Source organism: Mauremys reevesii, linkage group 18, assembly GCF_016161935.1.
Source record: "Mauremys reevesii isolate NIE-2019 linkage group 18, ASM1616193v1, whole genome shotgun sequence".
In the NCBI taxonomy this organism is placed as follows: domain Eukaryota; kingdom Metazoa; phylum Chordata; order Testudines; family Geoemydidae; genus Mauremys; species Mauremys reevesii.
This window is the reverse complement of record NC_052640.1, coordinates 2,645,578-2,673,212: the sequence shown is the minus strand read 5'-3', so window position 1 is coordinate 2,673,212 and position 27,635 is coordinate 2,645,578. Positions and strand designations below refer to the sequence as shown.

At 47.8% G+C, this 27,635-nt stretch overlaps 1 protein-coding gene across 4 annotated transcripts in view; it reads left to right on the top strand.

Annotated features, from left to right (window-relative positions):
* The window catches only part of MYO18B (myosin XVIIIB), a 186,517-nt gene that overhangs the window by 27,490 nt on the left and 131,392 nt on the right, over positions 1–27,635 (top strand). For all 4 annotated transcript variants that reach the window (XM_039505043.1, XM_039505045.1, XM_039505044.1 and 1 more), the window contains one exon: positions 15,869–16,013. In XM_039505043.1, the coding sequence (XP_039360977.1) occupies positions 15,869–16,013 (145 nt within the window). The remainder of the gene's footprint in view (positions 1–15,868; positions 16,014–27,635) is intronic.

The following is a 27,635-nucleotide window of genomic DNA, read 5'->3' as shown; positions in this document are numbered from 1 at the left end:
TTCTGCATAGCGCTGTTTGGTGTGCATGGCTTTGTTCCGACACACTAGGTGACAAGAGCATTGCTCCTAGGAGTGAACCTTTGAAATGGCACTTCCCCTGGTTTTAGAAATATGCTGCAGATGGAGAATTTGTGAGCTGTGCATTAGCAGAGGAATACGCCTCAGACCAAATTACCAGCACAGCCAATTTAGACTCTTCCCACGTACTGTCATGGAGGTCTAGACAGGAAATTTAGGGGTCATTGTGTGATGTATGGAATGCACAGACCCTGAACTTTCCTGAGACATTTTGAACCTAACGTGACTCCTGAATAGGACCGGCTGGAAAACAAGAATTTGGTTTTGTGAATTTTTTTTGAAGTTTCCACATTTGTTTTTGTTCCATGTTCATATAAAAACTAGAGCTTGTGAAAAACCAGAGAGTGAGCGCTCCTGCTTCAGAGTCGGGACTTCCGCTGTCTCTCTCACATCCCAGGGGAGTACCCTCAAGGCTACTGGCCATTCTCTCTCTCTGACCAGAAATATCCTGGACCTGAGAAACCTCCCCAATGACATTTGCATTGACAATGACACTTTTCCATGGCAAGTTTCATTTTTAATGACTCAACATTTTCTGATGAAAAGACATTTCACTGAAAAATTCTGACCGGCTCTACTTCTCAATTTCTGAATTAGGGTGCAGAGGTCTGAACCAAATCCTGGGATAAAAAAACCTCTATTATTTGCACAGCTCCTCCTTCCTTGAGTGGACGGTTCATCTCAGGATGGATGGATGGTACATTTTCTTTAAAATACAGCTGTCTCTCCTGGGAGGCTCAAGAACAAGCGCCTTGTTCACACCCACTGGCTCCCAATTCGGATGGACTTTGCATTTCTTCTCAGTCTTGGATGGCAAAGTGGGTGCTGTGTCATTAGCTTGGGGCGCACGGGAGGGCAGGCGAGGAGCCAGGGGGTGCATCAGAAGGAGCTGGGTTTATTTGTCAACTAGTGTGGAAATGGTTTTCTGGGCTGCAAGACCCAATCTCTTCATACCGCTCTGTGGAGAGAGAGAGAGGGGTGACTATGGAGTCTCCAGTGGCCTGATTCGCTCCTGGCCTGTCCCAGACCAACATCATGACACCAGAACGTCGACTCCCACCTCTGACCAGCCAGCGGTGCCAGCCTCCATCACCCACTTGGTTCATTTCCCAACAGGCACCTTTGTGGTTGCTTCTATATGGACCCTCACGCTTCGGAGGAGCTTCCCATAATCCTCTGCTAAGCTACCTCCTTCTCCTCCTTCAGATCCCCCTGTAAAACTCTCCTTTGCCAGGCTGCCTACAAAAAGCCTGACAATGGCTAGCCCCGGGTGTGCTGAGAGCACTGGGTATCGTGCTGACGGATACTATGCCATTGGTTCTGAGTGCTCCCCAGTGGTAGCTAATCTATTGTCTCTTCTCTTGGGAGCTCCTTGAGACAGGACCATCTGTTCACTCTGTCTGGACAGCACCGAGCACAATTGGGTCCTGGTCCTTGGCTAGGGCTCTTAGCCGCTCTGGTAGTATCAATAGTAAATACTAGCCACCAGGGCCGGCTCCAGGCACCAGCAAAGGAAGCAGGTGCTTGGGGTGGCCAGGAATGAAGCGGCACAGTAGCCACCGATCGCAGCTTTATCTTTTTTTTTTTTTTCTGCTTCACCACTTGGGGCGGCAAAATAGCTGGAGCCAGCCCTGCTAGCAGTAATAGCTGTAGTAACGCAGTGCGCCTTGGCATCCGGCGGGCTACTTAGGTAGAAGACTTTGCAGTGATTGGGACCCCCCAGTCTGGAGCTGTCCCCTTGATGCTGGCACACACTGACTTTGGCACACACTTCTTGCTTTGACTTCCAGCGCTAGATACTGCAGTAGGATCCAGAACGGCCTTTGTATTGTGCTGGGTTATGCTGAGCTCTGTTGGGGTGGGGAGGGATGAGGCTGTGCTGTGCAGTGGGACACAGTGCAAGTGAAGGAGCTGAAATTCCTCAGTGCAGCTTTACAGTGGATACTGAGAGGTGCTGCTAGCTGTTCGGAGGGAGGCTGGTGAAGGGAAGCAGAGACTGGGCGATTGTGGGCCACTGGTTTCTTGGTGTCTGTAGTGGAGCAGTCTAGCACCCTGCTGGATTAGAGTTTGTCTCACCCTTGTATTTCAAAATTCAGCACTCATTGCGGCACCTTTAAGGAAATATGTCTGCCTCTGTTATCCCTGATTCAGTTAAATCAGAGGGAATGTACTGTTCTAAGTGTGTGTGAATAATTCCTGATATTTCCATGCGATTGTACTTCTCAGATGGGTGAGATCGTGCTTTGGAGAACATCAGAATAATATTTTTAGGGGCTATGACTACACTTGGTTTTCATCATCTGCTCCTTATTAGTTTTAGCTGTTTGCGGGGATTAGGCATTTTACCAATGCACCAAAGCACTGGCCTGAATCACAGCAATTTATAGTTGTATCAGCCTTTGGTACAATTCAGTTTTCAATCTTCATTATGTAGCTGCTAATCAAATCCAAGGGCCAGACAAATTAGCTGCTCTGCAATTGATCCCTTGGCCACAGGCTGGGTGGAGTTTCCAGGTTTGGCAGGGCATGGCCTGTTATTGATCACTGCTAATGCCCCAGGCAATGAGCCTCACCAAAGGGTTAAAATGGAAGCTGCGTGTTTCCCAGAGCAATGACCTTCTTTCATCATCCCTTCCTCCTGTTCCGGAGTGCCCAGGTTTGGATAGAATTGCAGATATCCTCCCTGTGGACAATTCCTGTCAATAGTGCTGCTGGCCTATTTTTTTCAGCCCCATGGTGCATTACATGGCAGATGTGAGTGATGGGCCAGTTCTGCAGGTGCACTGTATCTTTGGCAGCAGTGGGTGAGGAGGGCTGGATCCCCCTGCATTTGTGAATCTGAAATTGACAAGGAAAGGAGGCAGGGTTGGGGTATTTTTTTCTCCTTTCTTCATTGTTGCTCTGCTGCTGATGGGATTAAATGGGAATTCAGGCTGCGATCTCTGAGACGCTGCACCAGGCAAAGGGCTTCTTCAGTTACATTTTAGTTGACGCCTGTATCAGAAAACCAATATATGATGCTCTTCACTGTGCTAGCTGAAGTCTTTCAGTACAAAGTGTCAGGTATCAGAGGGGTAGCCGTGTTAGTCTGGTTCTGTAAAAGCAGCAAAGAATCCTGTGGCACCTTATAGACTAACAGACGTTTTGCAGCATGCTCATGCTGCAAAACGTCTGTTAGTCTATAAGGTGCCACAGGATTCTTTGCTGCTAGTACAAAGTGGGAGCTCTTTTATTACTTTCTCCCACTCACTGATCTCTCTAAGTTTCACTTCTTCCTCCCCAGCACTCTTATTGTGGCGAATATATGAAGGAAAGTGACCTGATTCACAGTCAGTATAGAAAAATGAAAATGGCGCATATTTAAGCCAGCCTGTTAATGTTGCCTCAGTTCTGTCAATGTACTCTTCAGCATGCACATGTCGTTAGTCTTAGCAAATCAGCAAAGTGAAAAGAATTAAAATGCAAGGAATCTCCCTGGAAATGCAGGCAGGATTCTGACAATCTCTGGGCAATGCGACCGTGGAGTCTCTTGGCTCCTTCAGCGCTCCACTGAGCCTCTCTGCCAGATTGTGCCATCTGGGACATTCAGTCCGGGGATTAGTGGTTTGCTGGACTGCAGCGGCATTTGCAGATGCCTTGCGGTCCATGGTGTCAGTGCCTGTTGGAGAGCTTTCATCTGCAGATTGCTGACATGCTGCCCACCATGCAGTGGGAACTCGTGCACTGCAGAATGGGTTTTCTAATCTCTGACCCATTCCAGTGCATGTGTGCAGGGGTCTGTGATCTCTGATAACTGGCAAATGTGGCAAGACAAACAGAAATGCACGTCCTCTCCATCAGCTTTTCTTCCTGGTCATGGAGATCAGTTGGGAAGCTTTCCCTACATCACAAAAGGCCCTTTTTTAGCCAAATTCAGATGTTAGGCTTAGATTGGGCTGCAGGAGCATCCACTGCCTAGCGCCACCAGAGGGCCTGTGTGATCTCTGGTTGGGTTTGGAGCTGGAGCTGTTCCTGAAACAGTATCATCTTGTTCTACTCAGAGGGTGCTCCCTGAGGCCTCTTCCAGCTGCTCAGCTCCTGGCTGCATAAAGAGTTAACAAGAGTGCCCAGGGGCATGGAAAAGTCACAACAGCCATTTCTCCAGGCAGTTCCTGTTCCTTTCACAGTGGCTGAGCCACCAATACAAAGGCATGACTCAGACAGAGCGGGGACTTCCAGATTTCCAGCGGTCACCCCCGGGGTTGGATTTGCTGGGTTGTGCTCTGCAATGGGGTTGGTTTCCTAATGTGGATGAAGCAAAGCCCAGCTGCATTTCTGGCTATTGTTACCATACTGTATGTACAAGCCTGGGCGTATATTGTGCCTCCTATTCAGATTAGGGTGGTCCTGGAGGAGAAGCAGACGGGACGTCTCCCTCAGTGATGCTTTGTATTTCTCTCTGCGGTGGCTGTGAATGCTGCCGTGGGGTATCAAGTAAACAACATGGATTTATGCTGATTACATACTACGTGTGGCAGACCCAGGGGCTAATAACAAAAAGGAAAAACCTTCACACCCACCCCTAGCAATTGAGGGTGGGGCAGGGTTATTTTTAGATTCTGCAGCAGAGTGAGCTGCAAACATATTGCACCATTCTAGACAGTGCAGCGTTATGGTAGTGATGCAGTTGTTAGGGTTGGAAAGACACTTTCATTATAAGCTGTTATGCCAGGCATGTACCCTTTGGCCTGAAATCTTTCATGCTTGTTTTCAATGTAAAGTTGACTGTTTGGAAAGATCCATTAGGCTGTTTTTGAATTAGCCAAGCATAAAAATGAAAATGTGCATGGTTTGTTTTGTTGTGTGCTGTTTTATCAACGGAATAAAAACCCAGAATCCTTTTTTGGTTGGAGATATCTCAGAAATGGCTTATGTCAAATGTGCTCTAGATTTGTAGGCTGGGTCTCCAATAGGCACCTTTGAAAGTCCTAACCTGAGTCCTTGCAGTGTGTGGGGAAAGTGTAGCATCTCTTTAAATAGCTAGTGAGCCCTCCAGTGGTGCTCACTGGGTTCTGTGGTTTAGCAGCCGCCAGAACCCAAACGGCAGAGCAATGTATATGCAGCTCAGTCCTGCATGTTGTATATATCCAGTAAACACAGTTATTTGGAGCCCACTGTGCTTGTGTGAGTCCTTCGTGATAAGTTTGCCTGAAAAACAAAAGACCCAGCAGCCCTTCCTGGGGGTAACTGGCTTTGGCAGGTTTGAAGTAAAAGAGGAATCGTGTCAAGCTGGGTAATCGTGTGCGCTGCCTATCCTGCTAACTCCTGGAATCGTCTAGCTCCCGCGAGCTCACAGCAATGTCAAGATGAGTTTCTCTGGGGAGACTGTAGGGAGGCAAAAGCTGGACAAATTCTCAGGCAATAAAACAGGAGGGTTGTGTCTCAGAATTGTGCACAATGCGTGTTTTGGACAGGGTGGCACTCTGAGCCTGTGCTCAGGGATCCCCATTGGTCAAGAGATTGGAATTGGGCACCAATTAGTGCTGGTTGATTTATTGTGTGTTGTGGTCAGTTTCCAAAATATTTGCTAGAACAAGGGAGGACTAGCTCCCTGGCTGCCAGTTCCTGCTGAGATTGTAGCTATGGGTATATGTGTAGGGTATAGGTACCGTACGTATCTATTTACATCACACCTCTATGGGTTTATTAAATATATCTGTGACAATCCCTTTCCACCAGCATATCCTGCTGTCCCTGGGACCAGGGCCGGCTCCAGGCACCAGCTGAACAAGCTCGTGCTCGGGGCGGCAGAGTCTAAGGGGCGGCATGCCCTTGAATCCTTTTTTTTTTTTTCCTTTGCTGCTTCGGCTGCCCTGCAGGTTTTTTTCTTTTTCGCTGCTCCGGCTGCCCTGTAGGGGGCGGCTGCGCGGAGGAGGGCAGCGCCCTGCTGGGAGCCGGCTGCGCTCTCCGTCTGCCCCAGCTGGTGCCAGGTTTGTAGCAAGCCTGGCAGCCTGCGTCCTTCCCTCCCCGCCGACCGGAGTGGCGCGGCGCCCTCCTGGCAGGCAGCATGGCGGAAGCCCTGGCCGCCCCTCTTCTCCCCCCTCCCCCCCCCCCCCGCTGCCCGGGGCACATCTGCAGCGCCGGGAGTCCGCCTGCACCCGTGCTCCGGCCGTCCTGCATGGGTTTTTTTGCTTTGCTGCTCTGGCCGCCCCGGGGCGGGGGGGGGAGGGGGTGTTTTTTTTTGCTTGGGGCAGCAAAAAAGCCAGAGCTGACCCTGCCTAGGACTGAACTGCAGTGACATTCAAAACACAGCGAAGCTTTTGCTTTGCTCTTCAGATGGAGAGAGACTAACATGTGAAATTGAAACAAGGAACTAGAACCGTACAGCATGCGTGTGGCACCATGTTACTTATCAGAGTCCTGCAGAAACTGCAGCTCAGGGGAGGAAGCCCAGCAAGTATTCACAAGCCATCCCTTGGGACTAAGAATCAAATACCCCATGAAGTCCGGAGGAATCAGAGCTGTATCCTACGATTGGGTTCCCTGTGAGCCGGCTGAAGGCTGGTTGTAAACCTTTCCCTACATGACTCTATCCTGAACCAATAGGATGGGTTTATTAAGTGAATGTAAAGTTTGGCTAAGTCCCTAGGGCTGGTTTCTGGCTTGCCTGGTTTTGACTCTTGCGTCCCAACCTGTTCTAATTCAAAGCTCAAAGCAAACCCGAATGTCACCCCAACCCCTGCAAAGTTACAGTGCAGCTGCATGGACTAGTGATGAGAACTGATATAAACAAAATGAGGTCGGCGGCACGTGGGCATATGGCATTAAGCACTCAGGGAACTTTGCATTTTCTCCAGGTAAAGCCCCCTAAAGTTAGCCTCTTCACTGCAGTTCCTTGCTGATTCCCTGGCCTGTGATGGAGCTGTGTCCATTGCAAGCCGAGTAGGGCTGCTTAGAAATTTTCAGATGCAGCAGTTTTGTCAACAAATGCCAGTTTGTCAAACCCAAAATGTTTTATGAAAACAGTTTGGGGAATTTTCATTGAATCGCAGGTGGATGGGTGGCAGAGCCCTGTCTGCCTGGCTCCCTGTCAGCTTGGCTGGTGGGCTGCTGGGCACCCAAGGGCTTCGAGTTTCAGGGCTCTGGGGTAGCCTGCCATGCAAACTGAGTGTCGCTTTCATCAGCTGGAGGCTTGGGGAGCATATTTTGTTTCAGAATCACCGTGCGTTGGTGTTTCTGAAACTTTATTTCTTTTGAAGTTCTGGTTTGTGGGAAATTTGGAAAAAATTGGTTTGGTTCTGAAACCAAATGTCAAAATATTGAAACGTCCCGGGAACCAGAAATGCTGCCGTTGGCCAGCTGGACTGGTGCTGTCGGGCTGTAACACTGCTTGTGCTCACAGCGGCTTTAGAAAGCGCAGCCCATGCAAGGGCAACCAAGCAAGCCAGCTGGAGGGGTCGTGTTGACCTATGTTCTGTGGGAGAAGGAGCCCAGGAAAATGTCACCTGTATAGAGGGCACTTCGTTTTACGGTGGCTTTCACAAAGCAAAATCACTTTGAATCAACGTCCACGCATTGGTTGCAGAGGAGTACTTCACAGCATGGCACAAATCAATTTTTTTTATTGCCAAGGCATAAACCCCTAGGAAAAAGGGGATTCACTTCTGACGAGCCCAGCGCTGGCCATGCCCATGAAGCCACTCTAAGAAGGAGTGAGAAGAACCAGAGCTGATTGATTTTGCTTTTGTTTCTCTGAGCCGGCGAGGAAAGCTGCCTGTTTGCAGAGCTTGCTGCTCTCGCAGAGCATGCAGGGCTTATTAAGTGACTGAGCTGAGTGGGGAATGAGGGGAAGATCCTCTAAGTTTCTTGCCTATTGAGAATAAACTCTTTTAAATCATGCAGCCGTATTAACTGGGAGAGGAAACCCCAGCTATGCCACTCATCCCACCACTGCACCAAAGGACGTGATGAGTTTCCATGTGCAGTATTGCAACATGCTATGCTAAACACTGCAGATTGAAAGAGAAATGAGGCATCAGGTATTCCAGAGGCATTGACTTGCATAAAACCCTGGAGATTGAGTCTGTTTCTGAAAACCATGGCTGGGTTTAAGGGAAATGGCACTACAGTACAGGAATCTCATAATAAAACAAACAAAGTCAATTTAAAAAAAACACCAACAGCTCCCCGGCACTCTCTTTTTTCTAACTAAAGCATTTACTACAGTTTCCAGTTGGTACAATGAGAGAGCCAATGGCCAAGATTCCCAAAAGTGGCTGGTGATTTGGGGTATCTCAGTTTTTGAATGGACAGTCTGAGACACCTTTCAGTGGGCTTAGCATGTTTTGAAAATCAGGCCCCTTTAAGTTGTCTCAAAGAGGGTCTCCACAATCACAGATCGCTTTGGAAAGTCTTGGCTAACCTGCTGGCTGATCATCACAGAGCCATGTTGCCATAAAAGCTGCAGAGCTTTAAAGGCTGCATCTAGAGCACTGAAGAATTTTGCCCATTTTTTGTCATAATCTGAATGATGATCACCTCCAAAGTGTTCCTTTGCATGAAATGTGCAGGGATATGGCTATTCTCCTAAAGTTCACATATGAATATTCACACGTCAGAAGCAAAGCCAGTGTCACTGGAACTTGGATTAATTTAACTTGAAACTAATTTAATCCACAGAATGAGTCACACAAGTAGTTCCACGTGTGCTTGAATTATTGTTCATCCTGCTGTTTGTTTATACCAGTCCCAGTGATGCTCTTTGCTGCAGGTTGTTTTCTCCCACAGTAATTTATCTATTTCATATTCTCCCTCTGCTTTCAAGGCCTTGTATCCTTCTCCTTCTACCAGCTCCTTTGTCATATCATGGATTTCTCTCTAGCCAAGACAGCCCAGCTCCAACCACGTGTTTGGAAAAACTGCAGACTTTAAATGGGTTTTCTCATCAGTAGCCTTATCATAGGCAATAGCAGCAGCAAAGACCCGTTAGATCACACAGTCTATCCACTGCCAAGGCAACGGCGCTCCCTGTAGATGCTCCCAAGTGTTTTGTTTTGCCTCAGGGCGGCATGTGTCTGGATCGAAAATCCTCTTTAAACGGAAAAGTTCTGTGACATCACAAGCATCTGCATGACTCTCCTGGGGGTGGGTTTTTTTGTAACAAGAGAGAGGCACCAGCCAAATTCCTGGTGGTTTCAGCAGAGTTGCGCTGGGATGAACTTGGCCTGACAGTCCAGCATAAAGAAGAATTCAGGAACTTAATAAAGCCGGGCGCAAAGGAGAATTGCCACCAGCTGTGGGATGGTGGCAGCAAGGAGAAATCTGCTCTCCTGCCCTTCTCTGGGGTTTGACATGGGACAGACGGCCAATGGCTACGCGCCCAGGATTTCCTTGCAGCAGGGCCGGCTTTAGGCCTATTCCACCAATTCCCCCAAATCGGGCCCCGCACCCAGTGAGAATCCTTTCCCTGGCTAGAGGCGCCTTTTTAATTTTTACTCACCCGGCGGGTCTTCGGCAGCACTTCGGCGGCGGGTCCTTCAGTGCCGCTGAAGACCCGGAGTGAGTGAAGGACCCACCGCCAAAGTGGCACCGAAGACTCGGAGCACCGCCCAGTGAGTACAAGCCCCACGTGTTTTTTTACGTGTTGTTTTTTTTTAAGTCATCCTTGCTGGGACCTCGTCGAAACTGTTCGAATTGGGCCCCGCACTTCCTAAAGCCGGCCCTGCCTTGCAGGGCGGGCGGGAGTGGAGAATGATATTTACAGTGCCATGGGAAGCTTTTTGTGGGTTGATACAATGGAATTAATACACTGATGTGTAAGCTGCGGATGCCCGTAGCAGGCGCTTTCTAGTAGGTCATCATATAGAAATAAAGGAAGCTCACATAAGTTTTCCTGGTTAGCATCTGTGACTGCATATGCGAGCTGCTATCCTTCCCATTGCCTGCTCCCCTGCTGCCGGCACCCTGCCTTTGTGCTTTGAACCCCTGCAGCGGAGGAAGCAGGAGCTTAGTGCCTTCAGTGAGAGCTCCTTGACACTGTTTGCCCTCGGTGTCTAGTCCTGATGCTGCTGCCCTTGCACCAGTGGGACACTACTGCAGCAAAGTACTCCTCCAGGTGAGTAAAGGAGGCAGAACTGGGCCCTTCGTTAGCTATGGATCTGAGCCAATAGCCAACAATTTGCAGCACTAGGGAGTTTGAAATCCAGATCATCATTAGCGAAAGGCACCAGCCAGGATCAGAGCCCATTGGGCTGCGTGCTGCACAAAGAGGCAGCCTCAGCCCTGGTGATTTTTGTGGCTTGGGCTCATCTCGCCTGTTAACAAAACTCACCCTTGCAGCCAAGGCGGAAATGATGAAGAGTTCCAGCCGAAACTGAAGAGGTGGAGCCCTTTGTGGAAGGTCTATTTCTGGCTAGCCCCCAGGGTGACTGGATGGGTGAGGGGAGTGATAAGGAGAGATGGGACTTTTCATCTGTAGGTCACTGGTTCAAAGCCATCACTGAATGGTCAGACCAGATTTTCAATGGTATTTAGGCACCTAAATACCTTGAAAACTCTGGCTCATAGTAATTAGAGGCTGTTAGTACGTGACATCAGCTTGGTGAAGTGACATGAGTCGGTGAGGCTCTGAACATTGTACAGAACACACTCATGCAGTGATCTGTCTGAACCCACCCAGGGGTGCGGCATCTACTGTGGGTGCAGCAGCGGGGCTCAGAGCCTTCAACAGCTGGCGAGGATAGAGGGGCTACAATCCGTGATAGGCAAGCAAAGGGAGGGGTGATGGCAAAGAGCAACTGCCATGCTGAAAACTTACACAGTTTTGAGCATCTCCTATGTGGGCTTGAGGGCTGAAATGACGTTCTGTGTAGGTCAGCACCCAGGGATGAAATGTGAAGATGGTCCATCTGCTTGCAGTGGGTGTGATGCGTGGAGACAGCAGTGAAATCAGTTCCCCCTGCCCGCTCCATAGACAACTCTGCTTATGATGGGCTTAGTCTGATACATTTCCTCTTGCAAAGACTCCTCACCACTGCTCGCGAGGCCGACACTCTACTTTTCCTTGTCTTGAAAAGAAACAAAGATGACAATGTGGGGCCTGCTATTGGAGAAAAGATAGCCCAGGCAGCCTTTCTGCTGCTGCAAGGATTGGTGGGATTTAAACCCAGGCCTGCAGGGCTCCCTGGCAATGAACATCCCCATAGGACCACCCCTGTAACCTGGTCACTCCCTGCGACCCATAATCCACCACAGTTGCACACCATGGGAAGCTCCACCTTGGGTGATCTGACTGACAGTTGCTTTAGCGATCCCTGATTGGCTCCTTGATCTATATCAGCTCATGGGATGGACCAGAAAGTATGTAGGCAATAACATGGTTCCCTAGCTAGCCACCATGAGGTCTCTTCTCTGTTCCTGGAGCTCTGACTTGGATTCTGATCCCTGGTCAACCTCTGGAACCTGAGCACAGACCCTGATACCTGGTATTGGCCCTCAGCCCAACTCTGACTTCTGTTTTCCAAAATTTTCCACTTGAAACCCATTTGCCTGCTTCCATTGGAAACGGCCCTTGTAAGAAGTCCAGTCTGTGCTTCTCCTGGGTCACTGGGGTTTAGTTTTTTGTTGTGGGTGGCAGGGGCTGGAGCGTGGCCGTTCAGTTGCATGCGAACACTGCCTGCTGCATCCATCGGGGGATCTCACCACCTCATGGGCAAGAAGTGACTAGAGGAGGGGTGGAGGTTGTTCGTGTTTCCCTTCTAAATGGCTTTCCCAGCCTCTGCCGGTCCCTGAGGACTGCATGGCTGACTTCTTGGACGGTGGACAGTCCTGAGGCCAGGGATATAAAATATGGTTCCCCGTACAGCAATGCTGGCCCTGTCGTATGCCGGTGCTCAGATTTTGTGCCATTTTATTATTTTGATCTGGTCCCACGCTGCTAATATTTGGAATGAACTTTTACTGGAAGTGTGTGTATAGATAGTGTCTCTTCTGTTTGTTAAAGCTATTTCATTTCTGCAAGAAGCCAACCCCCCGTTCATTTATATGCGTCTCTAATCTGCATTGGGAACTTACTCACTCAATCTTTCACTGGCAACCAAGATTTATATCCTCAGTAGATTCTATTATTTGCAGAAAGAGCTAGAATAACCTGGTGACGGCATTAGAATGAGAACATTCGAACAGTCCCTCCTCCCTGTTCTGGGCATGGACTGCAGCTCACATTGTGCCTTTGTGGCAGTCTCTGGTTTTCATCACAGTGCGGATTTGGGGCACCTGATTTTTTTGCCATTCATCACATCAGAAAAATAAAAATATAATTTTCCCCATGGGCCTGACATTTGTCCATTTCCCAGTTCATGACATATAAAGCTCCTGCTTAGATTTAACTCCTAGAACAGGAGAAAGGAATTCAGGTTTGTCTTACTTGTTAATATCACATCATGGAAATATTACTGACACTAAGATCTACAGGGCAAATAGTATACTGGAAATGAACGGATAAGGATGTAGTCTGGGATGCTGGGTAGGCTGAAGCAATTTAGCTGACTTAATTTAACAGCAGGCTGGAATATTTGGCAAGAAGAGAGAAGACCGATGGTTAGATTCCAAATTGCTGCGGCAACATACAGAATTATATAAATTGTATGAAAATATAAATCAGCTGATTAAATCATTAAATCAGTAACCAACCCTCCTAAATACAGGGTTTAATACAATCACACAAAACATTTAATTAAAATCTGTGACTAATTGTGCATTAAAATTCTAATTTTTGTAGCATTGGAATTGGGTAACACATATATTTAACTAATAATAATTGTGTAACTAATCATAATAATTTTCACTTCTCTGCAAATCCCAGTTGCAGATACTGTGCTGAGAAGAGTCAATGATTTTTTTCATAGATTCATAGCTTTTAAGGCCAGAAGGGACCACTGTGATCATGCAGTCGGCCCTTCTGTGTATCACAGACTGTTGAACTTCTCTGAAATAATTTCTGCTTCAAGTCCAATCGTTGTGAATCATGCCTGGAGATAGGTGGCCAGGTCAGATGGTGGTGGAGGTGATGCCGCTTTAGACCCAGCAGACCAGAGGTTAGGGCACTCAGCTGGGAAGTGAGAGACCTGGTGCAAGTTTCTGCTTTGAATAAAGCAGAGTGGGGATTTGAACCTCCTGCCCTCACCCCAGGTGAGTACTTTCACCACCGGGCTATTGGGTATAAGAGGAGCAGCTGCAGCACCGCCTCCTCCAGGAGTGTTGGTTAGGTGAGCTCGCGGCATGCATATGGCACCGGGCCCCACAATGAGATAGCGGAGAATCTGCAGTGTGAATCTGGCTGGGGCTTAGACCCACGCTAGGTGGTGAGCAGGTCAGTGGTGTCAGAACTCAGGTGCCTACAGGCAGAAACAGGTGCCTACAGGATTTCACTGGTGGAAACTTAAGCACCTAAAGAATTTAGGTGCCTATAGGGGTAGGTGGCAGCTGAGAGGTGGTTTTGTGAATGCCAGTGACACCTAAGGGGGCAGTTAGGCAGCTCGATCCCTCTTGTGAATCTAGCTCCCTGTATGTATATTACTGGTTGGGATGTTATTTTGTTTGCCCATCACAACCATAATCAAGTCACGATTGCTTATCCGTCAGCAATCACTAACTCAGTTCTGTGAGCACCACAACAAAAACCAACAGCAAGTAGAGTGTAGCCGTGGCTGTGCAAGCTGTGGGACGGGCTGGCTGCCATGAGGATGTACCCATCTGAGATCCCAGGCAGGGACTTGGGGTGGCTTGCCCTTTCTGCTGCTCATGCCATGTCGGCTACACTCTACTTTTAGTGCAACTGTGTCTCCTTGAGCAGGGAATCACCCCTCCAGTTCAAAGTGTAGCCATCCCCTTAGTTCACAGCAAGCTGGGGTGTAAACCTACCCCACACTAGCCTGCCACACACACACTGTCCCTGGGGACCCTGCAGCCCCACATGAAAAGTTCTGTGGTGCCCACTGATCTACCTGGCTTTGAAATGGGAGAAGCGCACTAGGGAGCTGGTAGTGCACAGCTGCAGGTGTCGCTGGTTAGTGCATGGCAGGGTAGATTTACCCCCAGCCTTGCTGTGAATGAAGTATTTGTGTAGGGTTCTGTAAACGTTCCTAACGTAGAATTCTCTCATTCTGTAGGGTGGCCCAAGAAACACGCTGATAAAGCAAAGTGACCATTTCCCCATCTTCAGGGTTTTTCCTCAAGGATACTCGCACCTCTCATTGACTTCAGTGGGTTCTCAGCACCTCTCACAATTAAATCTTTGCGTTTAATTCATGTACAGCAACCAGGAGCCTTTAAAAAAAGATTGGTACTGTACTTTCTGTCTCTGTGACGAGCATAAGTAGGATCAGCTGCATATAAGGAGAGTAGTTGGATTCTGAAGGGTCTAATAACAGCGATGAAGATTCCTGTATTAAAGAGGTCATGGTGCTGGGTTCAAAGGCATCTGGCCAGTCTCAGGCACTGTCTTAGCACAGCTATGAGTGCTGCTGCCTGGAGGACTGAGTAGAGAAGGGCAAGGATAAAGACCGTAGAGCTCCACTCCCCTGAGCAGCAGAAGTGCATTTTGGAGTCCAGATCTGGACCTGACACTTGTAACTGTTTTCTCACTCTTCTGCTGTGGTGGACTGCAGCGAAACCCTGGGTGAGGACCATCCTGGTCTTTGGTGGGGGGCTGGAATTCAGATTCAGAACTGAATTGTGCAGCACATCCCTCTCCAAGGCAGATGGGAATTTTTGGCAATGCCTCCCCAAAAAACATGCTGCATGTGCTTTCCCATGCTCTGAACATTAGCAAACTGTCAGTGCAGCAGTGAAGCCAGACAGCCCAGTGCCACCAGGGCCTCTACTACACGCCTAGTGTTCAAGGTGCCAGCTTGAATCTACATAGACGTGTTCATACTCTAGGGGGAATCACTAACATGCTGAGCTTGGTGCTTGCGGCAAAGTTCCATTCAAACTCTCATGCCCGGTTTGCACTGTGTTTGGCAGCAGAGCCAGTCTGAGTTGAAGACCAAAATGACAATAAAATCCAACTCAGCAGGAATTGCCCTGGGGTTGCCACCGTTCCTGCCTGTGCCTCCTGAACTGAATGCGACGTGACAGCCCAAGGCATGACTAAATGTGCAGTCGCATTAGCAGGCAAAGTGCTGGGTTCATGAGACCTCATTCAGCCTGGGAAGGAGAATCAGCGCCAGCTCCTTCGGCACTCGGATGGCATCTCTACACATACCAGGCTAATTGTGATCTTTAGGGCTTATCAAAACTCAGAATTTCCACTTTGAAACTGGTTTACATTCTGATTCAGAATGAAATAAAAACAATGCAAAATTTCCCCAAAATTTTATTTTGGATCAATTGATACATTTTGTTTAGATAAAATTGAAATGTTTTGTTCCAATTCTAACTTTTAAAATATTTATATTATAATTTATAATATTTATCAAATTTTGAACTGGAAAGTCATTTCAAAGTGAAAAATCAAACTGCTGTCTTTCAACCTTATCAAAATGCTTTTTTCAGGTTTTTTTTGTCCCAGAACAAAATTTTCTCCAAAATATCACGTTCCCATGAAATGCTTCAGCTAGGACATTTTCTGAAGGAAAAATGTTTGGCTGGGAAATTTTCGAGCCTCGCTAGTAATTTTCCACCATTTCCTATCTTGGTGCCCTTTTTAATTTCCCACCAGGGTTGAGTCTGAGTATTTGTGTTTTCAAGAATCCCCTGCTCTAGCTTTAGAGAGAATTACGTTTCTCTTGTTTCTTTCCTCTCCTTTTAGACTGAAGAGAAGCAGAAGGCTTCTGTGGCATTTGCCCAGCTTCAAGCTGCTATGGAGACGTTGAGAATCACGGTGGAGGAGCAGACTGCCATTTGGCGTGTGTTAGCAGGGATCTATCACCTGGGAGCTGCAGGGGCATGTAAAGGTAAAGGAGTGCTTGCACCTCTCATCTTCCTTGTTTTCCTACAACTCTTACCAGGCTGCTACTTGTGCAGGGGGAAGAGGAGGGGGAAGGCAGCCCAGACGGATACAAAATTTGACCTGAGAGAAAAAGTTGTAATTAGATTGCGTAGTCCTTACTTTACAGTCTAACTAGATTCCAGTTAATTCCTCCTCTGCTTCTGTGTGCTGGTCTTTCTGTGAGTTTCCTGCTTCTTAATGCTGAGGTCACAATGACAGGAATGCAAAGTGGAGGTGGGAGTTCTGTCACCTGAACTGAGACAGACTGAAGCTCTCAGGTTACATGAGCATCTCCCTGACTTCATTGGCTACCAGGGGGTTGAACAGGTGTTACTGTCTCAAAGTAAGGAAATAATGGGCTACTGGCTTGGCCGGGGTGATAAGCTCAACACAAACTGAATGCTACAGATACTAGATAACAAAGGCATTTCTCTTGTCAATATCCATAGCAACGCCTAGATAACAGTGCCCTCAGCCAGGCAGGTTTTGATACAGGGCCCAACTCTCCCCTCACGCAGTTTAAATCCATGACAATATGCTGGTGTACAACTTGTGTGAGTGAAGAGTCAGGCCTACAGAGCCCATCATATTGTGTCCTGGCTTTAGAGACTTTATGGTCTGGATTGTAGTATAGACTAGACCTTAGACAGTTACTTCTGTTCCCATCATTGATCCCTTTCCTAGGCATGTTCAAAAGTACACTTGACTTTTCACCAGAAACGTGCCATTCCCAAAGCAATGGGAGTATGAAATATGTACTGCCGTCTGTTACAAACTTGTGACATGCACAGAACCAAGAGCCCAAGTCCTCAGCTGCTGTGAATCAGCATAGCCCCACTGAAGTTCAGTACTGGGGTCAGTGGAGTGACACCAGGGGCAGCTCCAGGCACCAGCACGCCAAGCGCGTGCCTGGGGCGGCAAGCCGTGGGGGGGCGCTCTGCCGGTCGCTGCGAGGGCAGCAGGCAGGTTGCCTTCCGTCATGCCTGCGGAGGGTCCGCTGGTCCTGCGGCTTCGGTAGACCTCCCGCAGGCTGCTGCCGAATCTGCGGGACCGGGGACCTCCCGCAGGCAAGCCGCCACATCCGCGGGACCGGGGACCTCCCGCAGGCTGCTGCCGAATCCGCAGGACCGGGGACCTCCCGCAGGCTGCCGCCGAAAGCCACCTGCCTGCCATGCTCGGGGCGGCAAAATACCTAGAGCCGCCCCTGAGTGACACAGATTTACACCAGCTGAGGACTTGACCCATCTATCTCCAGCAGTTTGCCACCTCACATGACTTAAGCATTCAGGAAGTAACACCTACTAGGAAGCCTTTGCCACTGGTTCATCATTCGTGGGAGTTCCTTGTTAATTATTTGGGACCTGAATATTGACTGTGGGGCAGGGGAGGAGAAGACACAAAGAAAGGCATTGGTGAGGCCTCATCTGGAGTACTGTGTCCAGTTTTGGGCCTCACACTAGAAGGATGTGGAAAAATTTTAGAGTCCAGCAGAGGGCAGCAGAAATGATTAGGGGGCTGGAGCACATGATTTATGAGGAGAGGCAAAGGGAACTGGGATTATTTAGTCTGCAGAAGAGAAGAATGAGGGGGGGATTTGATAGCTGCTTTCAACTATCTGAAAGGGTGTTCCAAAGAGGATGGATCTAGACTGTTCTCAGACAGAACAAGGAGCAACGGTCTCAAGTTGCAGTGGGGGAAGTTTAGGTTGGATAATAGGAAAAACTTTTTCACTAGGAGGGTGGTGAAGCACTGGAATGGGTTACCTAGGGAGTTAGGGTGACCAGATGTCCTGATTTTATAGGGATAGTCCTGATTTTGGGGTGTTTTTCTTATATAGGCTCCTATTACCCCCCACCCTCTGTCCCAATTTTTCACATTTACTGTCTGGTCACCCTATAAGGAGGTAGTAGAATCTCCATCCTTAGAGGTTTTTAAGGTCAGGCTTGACAAAGCCCTGGCTGGGATGAGTTAGTTGGGGATTGGTCCTGCTTTGAGCAGGGGGTTGGACTAGATGACCAACTGAGGTCCCTTCCCACCCTGATATTCTGTGATTCTAAGGCTACTGGAGGAATTCTCTGGAATGTGTTAGTTCCTTATACACCCTACCAAACACAACCATCAGTACCATCAAGGAGGGAAATCCCATTTCTTTCTCACATCCAGGTTTTGCCAGACCCACCCATTACACGAATCCTACTACCTCCTGTCTCCCTTCTGGTGTTCTGCCATGTTTGGGAGGATCGATATACATGTATGGAAATGAATTGTCTTTATTGAGCTTGTTCACATTCATGGCCCTTGTCTTTGACAATGAAGTTAGTTGTTCCGTCTCACCCCAAATTGCTGTGTCTGTCATTCCTTAGCATTTCATCAGTGCTCCAGGTAGAGAAGAGGCATGGTCACTGAAGGAATTATCCATCCTGGTTTGTAGTATCTTACGGTGGTTGTGTGGAGCTGCAGGTTCAGTTAGCAATTTTAGCTTCTCTGGAATGTCTCGTGTAATTGAATTACAATGGTAACAGTCGGAAGGAAGATTATAAAGACATCATTACTACTTGCATACAGAAATTGTCTTTTCCCTAATGAAGTATTTAAGTTGTGTTCTAACCTATTCTAGAGACAGCCACATATGATTTACACACTTCAATTTATAGGGGCTTAATAATGGGTTGCTTTAAAATCAGCCATAGGCATCAGTAGAAGTCTCTGCAACATATCATAACCCATCTCATGGTAATTTATGCCATTCATCATTTATTAATTATTTTAAATGGATGAACTTTTTCATCTGAAGTGTGTTCTCTCTCCCTTTCCCCACTCCTTTCCCACCTGGTAAATCTGTTTGCTCTATTTCTCTACAGTGCAGCAAAGTCTAGTCAGCAAGGACATGTGTCTGACATTGATTTGAGCTCTACCTGCCCTTTGGGACTAGGTTCCTCCAGCCTCAGAGTTTCCAGCAAAAGGCAAAATTGGAAACAGTGACCCCTCATTTAAAAACGAAAGAACTTAAGCACAAAGCTACACCGGCAGATAGGTTCCCGCACTGCCCAGGGAGTAGGATGCTGATAGAAACATTGCAGCCTCACTGTATTAGAGTTGACCAGTGATCCATCTAGCACCATATCTTGTCTCTGCTTCAGAGGAAGCTTCTCCCTAATCCTGGGGGAGCTAGTGGATAAAGTATACACTGAACCTTGAGGGTTTATATCACTTTCACCTTTATAGTCTTCTAAAGAAATGGTGGGTGGCCTCTTACTGTTCATCTAATTGGCTGCTCCTGACGACATCCTGTTTAAAAAATGCTCCCCATCCATTCACAGTAACAGCTGCAGAGTATGGAGGGGGGTGCGTTCTCTCTTTTAATCAAGTGATTGTTATTTGGGAAGGGGGAAGGGAAGGTTTGCAACTGTCAGGACCTTGGGGGATACTCACCCTGACTTTTTTAGAATGCTCTCAATTTGGAATTGTGAATCGCCTAATGCAAACACTCAGAGACTCAGAATGGCCTTGTCTTCCACTTTAGTTCTTGAGGGTCACAGCTCTTGAGCCAACTACGCATCCGTGTCAGAATATGCAGAGCAGTATATCTACTTTATGAAGGTGGGAAAGGCTTTACAAATTCCCTCCCATCATAACGAGTTGATTTACTCAAACTTATTGAACTTTCAGCAGGGGCCTTTTGTCCCCGGTGTCCTGTGAGTCAGTTTAAGGTCAAGGGTCTCTTGTGTTTGAAAAATCTTGTAACTACTTGGGCAAGAATTGCAGTATTTAATAACAGGCCCAGACAGGGCTTGTGACTGCTCACAGAAGTGACTCAGATACAGGATTAAAAACCAGAGCATGCCTCAGCTCCACTCACTCTGGTATCGATTCCCCTGTCATGTGTCAACAAAAGGAGAGAAATGAAAGGAAATGTGGATAAAAAATGGATCAAAGCCAGTTGGAGGAGGAGTCTCTGAGGGACACTCTTTTAATGTGGTTAAACCTGTCGCCCTGATAGCCATCTCTTCCCTCCCCCTTCTCATGAACTTTGAAGTTATGTATTCAAAATCCTTTGCCTTTGGAAACGTCACCAAAGAGAGCTCATCCAGGCCTTTTTCATTCCCGTTCCTGAACGCAGCCAGACACTGCAGCCCTGTGGAACAGCGGGAGCAGCAGCAGCCTCTCTTATCTCAGAAACAAAGGCACTTAACTTGTGGCACACACTGTATTCACCACAGGGGAATGCGAGTTAAATCATTTTCTTTGCAGATTGTCACAAATTCGGTTTGCCCAGGAATAGACAAGTGACATCTATTGCTGGTTGAGAATGAGAAACTAGTTTGTAGCTCTAAAGACAACAAAAAATGTAGGATTTCAAAAGCCTGTGCCATTTGGTGTCAGCTCCTCTTGTTGCCTTTGAGATGTTGTGACATTCCCTTTGTGGGAAACGAGAAGGACATCCAGAGGCCAGCAGGCCTCCCAGGGGCCCATTCACCTAAGCATTTTCAATCCCCTTTGTGAGTCCCAGTCTCTTACATATTTTCATGTATTCATTAGTGTTTTAACCAGGAAGGAGGTTTCAGGGGCAGCTGGAGGTCTGGAGTCAGCCCATTCTCAGTCTAGGTCTGTCTGTTTTGCTGACTGGTATAAAAATCACAGCGCTGATGTACTCCAAGCTAGGGCTTCCCACATCTTAGCTTTAATAAACATGGCTGTGTTGCCATGGGCTTTCTCTGAGGTGAAATATTTCTTGAGGTATTTCTGTCCCTGCTGCAGCATACTGGGGATGTGCATTGTTCTCTACCCTGGGCAGTCTCTATCTCCCTGGGGTGCTCAGGGTGCTCATCTCTAGCACTCTTAAAGCTGCATCCTTTGTGGTTGCTAAGCACTGAATTTAAATTTCAGGAGCTGAAGAAAGGGATTAGGGAGCCCATCTGAGGCAGGGATTATTAGGTGGCATTGTGCAGAGCCAGTCCACTTTCAGTTTCTCTGCCATATTCCATGGCCTTGGTTGGCGTCTGTGGCAGAGTATTCTGGTTCTTTACGGGCAGAGGCTTAGGGCCAGCCCACCCTGTTCATTCATTAAATGCCGTTAAGGCGGGGACAGGCGTTCTCTATAAAGAGTGGGGCTGTCATTAACGTGCAGGGAAGAGGAGTTTCCCTGGAGTGACTGCCTGGGTCCCCTTGGGAGGGGAGCATTGGGAACCTGCTGGGGGAAAAGGGGCTGCAGCTCTGGGAGTCAGGGCTCAGCCTAAGGAATCCTGCACATCCCGGGAGAAGGAGCAAAAAGCATGCAGAAGGGGTGTCCAGGAAAGGAGCTGGATCGATGTCTTCCTGTGGTTAGTAAGGACACAGAGAGCCCATTGCTGAAAATCAGCATGGAAAGGACTGGAGTAAATGACCCAAGTTTTTCCAGCAGACTGATCCTGTTTGAGAATTCTGCCCCAGTTGCTCCCACCACTTCCCCTTTAGAAAAGTGAGCTGGCACAGTTCTGCATGGGACAGAACACCAGGAAGGAAAATCTCTGCATCTGTCTTTTCAGTGTGTTTATTCATTTTTTTAAATGTTAAGAAAAGTGATTGTTATGCCTGGAACATCCTGTCATGGCAAGACTTCGCTACAGGTTTACTTTTTAGTCTTTGATAGGGGTAATTTATTTTCAGAGGAGTACATTCTGCACAGAATTGCCCTCTACTGAAGTAAGCAAGGCACTATGGACTGCTGTTTGATCTCTTCCTTTCTGTCTACGAATGCTTTGAGAACATCCCCAGACATCCATGCCTGGCACATGTCAGTTAACAGAGTGTATTTCACTCTTTGTCCTGGGAGAGCTGGAAACTGTCCAGTGCCATCCTGCACGTCAAGTGCAGCTCTGTCTAGAAAAGCGATTAACATTTCCACTTTGTTACTGCCCTAGCCTGCTTTCTGCAGTTACTCTGGCTCATAGCCGCATGGTTTCATGAGAAAACATTTCTACCACCAGCCCTGTAGAACTCAGTGGGGCTATGGAAGGGTGAGCTGGTTTCCACACTTTCTTGTGTATCACAGAGAATATTGCCAGTAAAATTCTGCTCCCAGAACTATCTATTGGACATGAGGAGGAGGAGGATATGCAAATCGGGAGGAACCCAGCGTGGTTTTCAGGTACTAAGATTGGAGGTGCCCGTAACTAGAAAAATCTTGCATTGTCTGATCCAGGGATATTGGGATCTCCACCAAAGTGCTGCGGAAGTTAGACTTTAGGGCTCAGAATTGTATATGCATCTTAATAGCAGTTTGGGTCTTGTGCCTGAAACAAACTGTTTTCGTGCTATTTCCATCAGGGGAAGGGAAAGGAAACCTGTGATTAGGTCCCCAGAATGCATCTATTGGAGGTACAGTCTTGATTATATATTGAAATCTAGGCTTTAGATTATCTACCTAGTTACTTACTTATTGCCCTAGTCTGATTGCTGTAGTATCTGAACATCAGGCAGGGAAGGATTATTATCCAACTGGGAAACTGAGGCACAAAGCGATTATGTGACTTGCTTCAGGCCACACTGGAGGCATGATACAGAGCCCCCGCGCCTGGATCCATTGATATGAAATAATCTCTCAGATGCCTACAGGGAGAAGTGACTGGCAGTGAAAATTAGCTATAGAAACCCCACCTGAATCCCTCTTTTAGCTTTTTAAAATGGAAAGTTTCCAGAATCGCTCAGAGCCATTTAGATGAGTAGGGTAATGGGGATGTCAATCAGAATGTTAGAATGAGGGCAGCTTGCAGAATCAGGCAGGTGCTAATTACCCAATTTCCTGTGAGCACGAATGCCAATCAGGAATGGCCCAGTCTGACTTATCTCATCCTCACCAGTAGTAAGAAAATCCTTAAACCTGCATTACAGCTGCTGTTTTACAGCCGTGGAGATGTAGTGACCTTTCAATAATTGATGTGGAAATGACACTTTCTTAATTCCACCAAGGCTCAAAACCCACATTTACCCAAATTGTTCATTATTGTGGGTTGCTAAAAGGATGAAGTCTCCTGAATCATCACTGGCTCAGAGGCTGCCTTTTGTGATAAATGCAATATCAGATATATCCCTAGGAGGGTGGCAAGGGAAGAAACCCAGCATGTTTTGGTGTCATCTTTAGCATGTTTCAGAACATTTATCGTTGTCCCAGCTAAAGTCCGGCACTGGCTGACATCTGTGCAATGGGTGGGAAACTCCAAATGAAGCAGGAGCCCAGTGTGTGAGAGGCTGGGTTTTGTGTGTAACGTCATAAGGCTTTACACGGGGCAATTCTTCCCCTCCCAATGTTTTCAAAGAAATGCTTAAGGCTTAAAATCTTGCTTTATAAACATTTTTAATCCTGTTTGCTGGAAAGACAGTGCCAGGCTCCTTCTCTGCCAGCGGAATTTGAGGAAAGGGAGAGGAGAGCCGCTGACTTGCTAGGACCCATGAATAATCTCTAGCTTTCTCTGACTCCCTGAGCTTCTTGCACAAGCACCAGGTGTTGAGCGGGGCCCAGATCAGACCAGTTCTGGAGTGGAGAGGGCAGATTAGGGTCCTCAGGTCCAACCACACCCGGCCTTGCTGGTTTGATTTTGGCTCAGATGCAGAAGTCTTGTGAGGTCAGACAGCTGATACAGTGAGATTTTTTTTTCTTTTACCAAAGTCAAAATCTTTGTAGAACGGCAGGAGCATTTTCATCACCATCAAGATCCATCAACCTTCAGTTGTGGGAAGGTGGTGGGCTTTTTGTTTTGTTTTGTTTTTGTAGAGCTCGCTCTCCTGATGGTGATGCTAGAACATTAACATTTGGCTTAGCTAAATCATATTCTGCTGTGTCTCACCCCATTGCAATGTCAGTGAAAAGGCTAGCTACCTCTCTGGCTGGGGAAGGGGTCTCCCTGCTTCCTTCCATCATTCATGAAGACGCTGCTTTGATAAATTCCACCTAGGCCTGGTGTTTGAATCTATGAATCTCTCCATAAGTTCTAACATATTCCTCTCTTCAGCACCTGGGCTTTCTTCCTTATGTTCTTTAAAGGAACAAGATGCAGTGAGATCATTCCTGTCTTATATGTTGCATACGTTAAATCCACACAGGCTTCATGGGAAAGGCCTTAAAAACCACCTGAGAACAGCTTAGTGGATTTGTGGAAACCTGCCGAGTGCAGTGCTGAAAGGAAGGGGGTTCTGAGCTTAGGTAGCTTCCATTTGTTTGTTCACCTTGGAGCCAGGTTTAATTTGGCAGGGGGAATGTGCCAGGAGAGAGGATTTGTCCCCTGGCAGCTCAAAGCCAGCAGAGCCTCCAGAGGCCGAGGTTGCTGTGGGGTGTTTCGGAATGTAATAGCTCTCTTGGCGCTGCCCTGACGAGTGATGATAAACACCTGGTTTGTTGCGATTGCCACATGAAGAGTCCTGGAGACAGGGTGGGCAGCAGCTTTTCCTCCAGCATCAAATGATCAGTCACTAGGTCACAAGAGACATGAGTTTTATGTTCTCAACCCTTGCCCCTAATGGATATTTGTCCCTATCACAAAAGCCATGTGGTCTGCCTGGCCTGTTAGCACCCTGGCAGAGCTGTGTGGAGCAGAGATCTCCAAAGAGTGTTGCAGGGAAACTCACTGGGTTTTAGGTTTTTCATGGCAATCCCGAATCTCAGCTTGGATTAGTGGAAAGGTTTGCTGAGATATGTGAACCTGGGCCTCATTCTGGGTCAAATGTGCACTTCCTTTCCCACCTGTGGCAGAGGTAGGGTTGTTTGTTTAATATATTGAGTGGGAACCATGCAAAACTCTAGGACTTGGGTGGAGTTTGTGCTTTGAGTCATTTGAAACATAAAGTCCAACTCAGGTGGTGGAAACCCATATAAACAAAAGCCAAAATACAAGTATGGGCCAGAAACCTGGGTTAGACAATAGCTATGGATTGGGTAAAGGGTTTTATTTGAACCTGCCACCCTGCGTGCCCTTATTCTGCCCTTCCTGCCATCCAGAGAGAGGGCATCTGGAGACAGTGTCACTGCGGGGAGCACACAGGGCATTGCTGTGGGTAGCGGGTCTCTCACATTCCTCTGCTGTGTTTGCACTGAGGGTGGGTATTGGTTATACCTGAACCTCTCCTAAGGGGGCACCTTAGTGTTTCAGAGCCATGAGAACAAAAGCAGAGAAGTACAGGAGCAACTGGAGAATTGACAAATCTGCTAGTTTGCAAATAGCTCTGGTAGATTAGAGCTCACTCGAGCCCTGGACTGGTGTTTACTGATCAGATCTGCACTCGCCAGATGTATTATCTTCTGGGTGAGAAATTTATCAAAGCTGCAAGTCAGAGAGTGTGCAGGAAGGGACTGCGGCTGGAAGCTCCCACTGATCTAGTGTTTGCGCTCAGCTACCTCTGCTGGCATCGCTCTTGGAAAGCCTCTGGCTGTGACTTAAAGCATCTCCCCCACTGAGACCTCATGCCAAAGGAGGGGCAGGGCTGACAACAGCCCCACCTGCCCTCCTTCGCAGTGCCCTCCCCCGTCCCCCAGGTATGGGGCCGATGCAGCTCTGTGCTGTTCCTTGAGTCCTCTGCACTGGGTGAGCTGCGGCAGCAGCCCTGGTGCTGTTCTACCCTGAAGGGGGCGGGGAAGGGGAAAGCAGTGCGGATGCTCCCCTCACCTCTCTACAGGCTGGAGCAGCAGCGGTGCTCCTCAGGAGCTGAGGCCCAGTAGGGCTGGTGTAGCTGCAGCGCCCAGCGCCCGTGAGGTCTGCAACTTTGCCACAATGTCGCCCGACACGAATATCTTTTCCCAATCGAAATGATATCGTTGGTGACCCCGGCATGGCTAGGCCTGAGGCTTCCCCCAGTGATGTAGTCAGATTGCGTTCTCGTTTCCTGGGCTGTTGTAACCGGTGCAGTGAGCGCTACTCCTGACCCTCAGTTCATTGGCTTTCTCCTTGTCTCTGAAAGACTTTAGCTGCCTTTCCTTCATCCATTCCCCTTATGCCACAGCCTGGCCGTTACTATTGCCAAGTCACTGGCGGTGTGGAGGGGTCTGACTCCAGAGCCTTGTTACTATTGACATTGTTTCTCCTTCCTGTGATTGTTGTTTATTGTTATCATGGCTCCTCAGCCGGGGCAAACTGTCTCTCCTCGCCCGGAGACTTGGCACTATCTGTCCAGCGCTCTGACATCTTCATTACAAACCATCCACGAAATGCAGCCAGAATGGCAGATTTCTTTAATCAGGCCATTACACGGCTCTTCCCATTGTGATCCATATGCATTAATGGGTCGTACATTAGCCAAGGGGTCAACAGAGAATAGGCGGCAGAACTGAGTGGAAGACAAATAAATTAAACATCCGAGCAGGGATCAACCCTCCCGGTCCTCCCCCACCCGCCCAAAGCCATGAAAATGGGCATCTGTGTTAGTCCCATGATCAGTAATAAACAGCAACGTTGTTATAAAGTCAGTGGAGAAAAGTGGCCGAGGTGACAAACTGGCTCAGCTGCTTGCTTGGCACTGTGGCTGAACTCTCCTTTCACAGAGCGGCAGATGAGTGGTATGTACAGTGAGAGAGACATTGTACTAATTAGCTGGGGGTTTGAAACATAGCGAGTGCCCTTTACAGGCTGCAGGTCCTGTACTGTTTAGAATGAAATGACCCCGTGGCCTGCCAGTCCCACTCTAGCCATGAGTACAGAAGTAGAATAGTAAGCCCCAGCAACCAGAATTCCATTTATCGAGACTCTACTCCTCACCGTTCCTTTTCAGATATGTCCCCTGCCCTCGCTTTCCCTCATCCACATAGTGAGCCAGATCTCCATCTGGCGTAAATCGGTGTTGAATTTAATAGGGCTGTGGTGGTTTACACCAGCTGGGGATCTGGCCCTGTTAATGTCAGTGGAGTTGTGGCTGATTTGCACCAGCTGGGTATCTGGCCCTTTGCATCCCATCCCTAAAACATCATAGAATCGTAGGACTGGAAGGGACCCCGAGAGGTCATCTAGGCCAGTCCCCTGCACTCATGGCAGGACTAATTATCTAGACCGTCCCTGACAGGTGTTTGTCCAACCTGCTCTTAAAAATCTCCAATGATGGAGATTCCACCACCTCCCTAGGCAATTTATTCCAGCGTTTAACCACTCTGACTGGAACTTTTTTCTAATGTTCCAACTAAACCTCCCTTGCTGCAATTTAAGCCCATTGTCTTAATTTGATGTACTTGTATGGATGGGGGGCGGAGTGGTAGATGTGGTATATCTTGACTTTAGTAAGGCTTTTTATGCTATCTCACATGACTGTCTCATAAACAAACTAGGGAAATACATCCTAGATTGAGCTGCTGTAAGGTGGGTGCATAAATGGTTGGCAAACAGTAGTTATTAGTGGTTCATAGTCAAGCTGGAAGGGCATATCGAGTGGGGTCCCGCACTGATCAGTTCTGGATCTGGTTCTAGTCAATATCTTCAGCAGTGATTTGATAATGGTATAGACAGTACACTTATAAAGTTTGCTGACAATACCAAGGTAGTAGGGGTTGCAAGTGCAAGTGAAATTCAATAAGGACAAATGCAAAGTACTCCACTTAAAAAGGAACAATCAGTTACACTCACACAATGGGAAA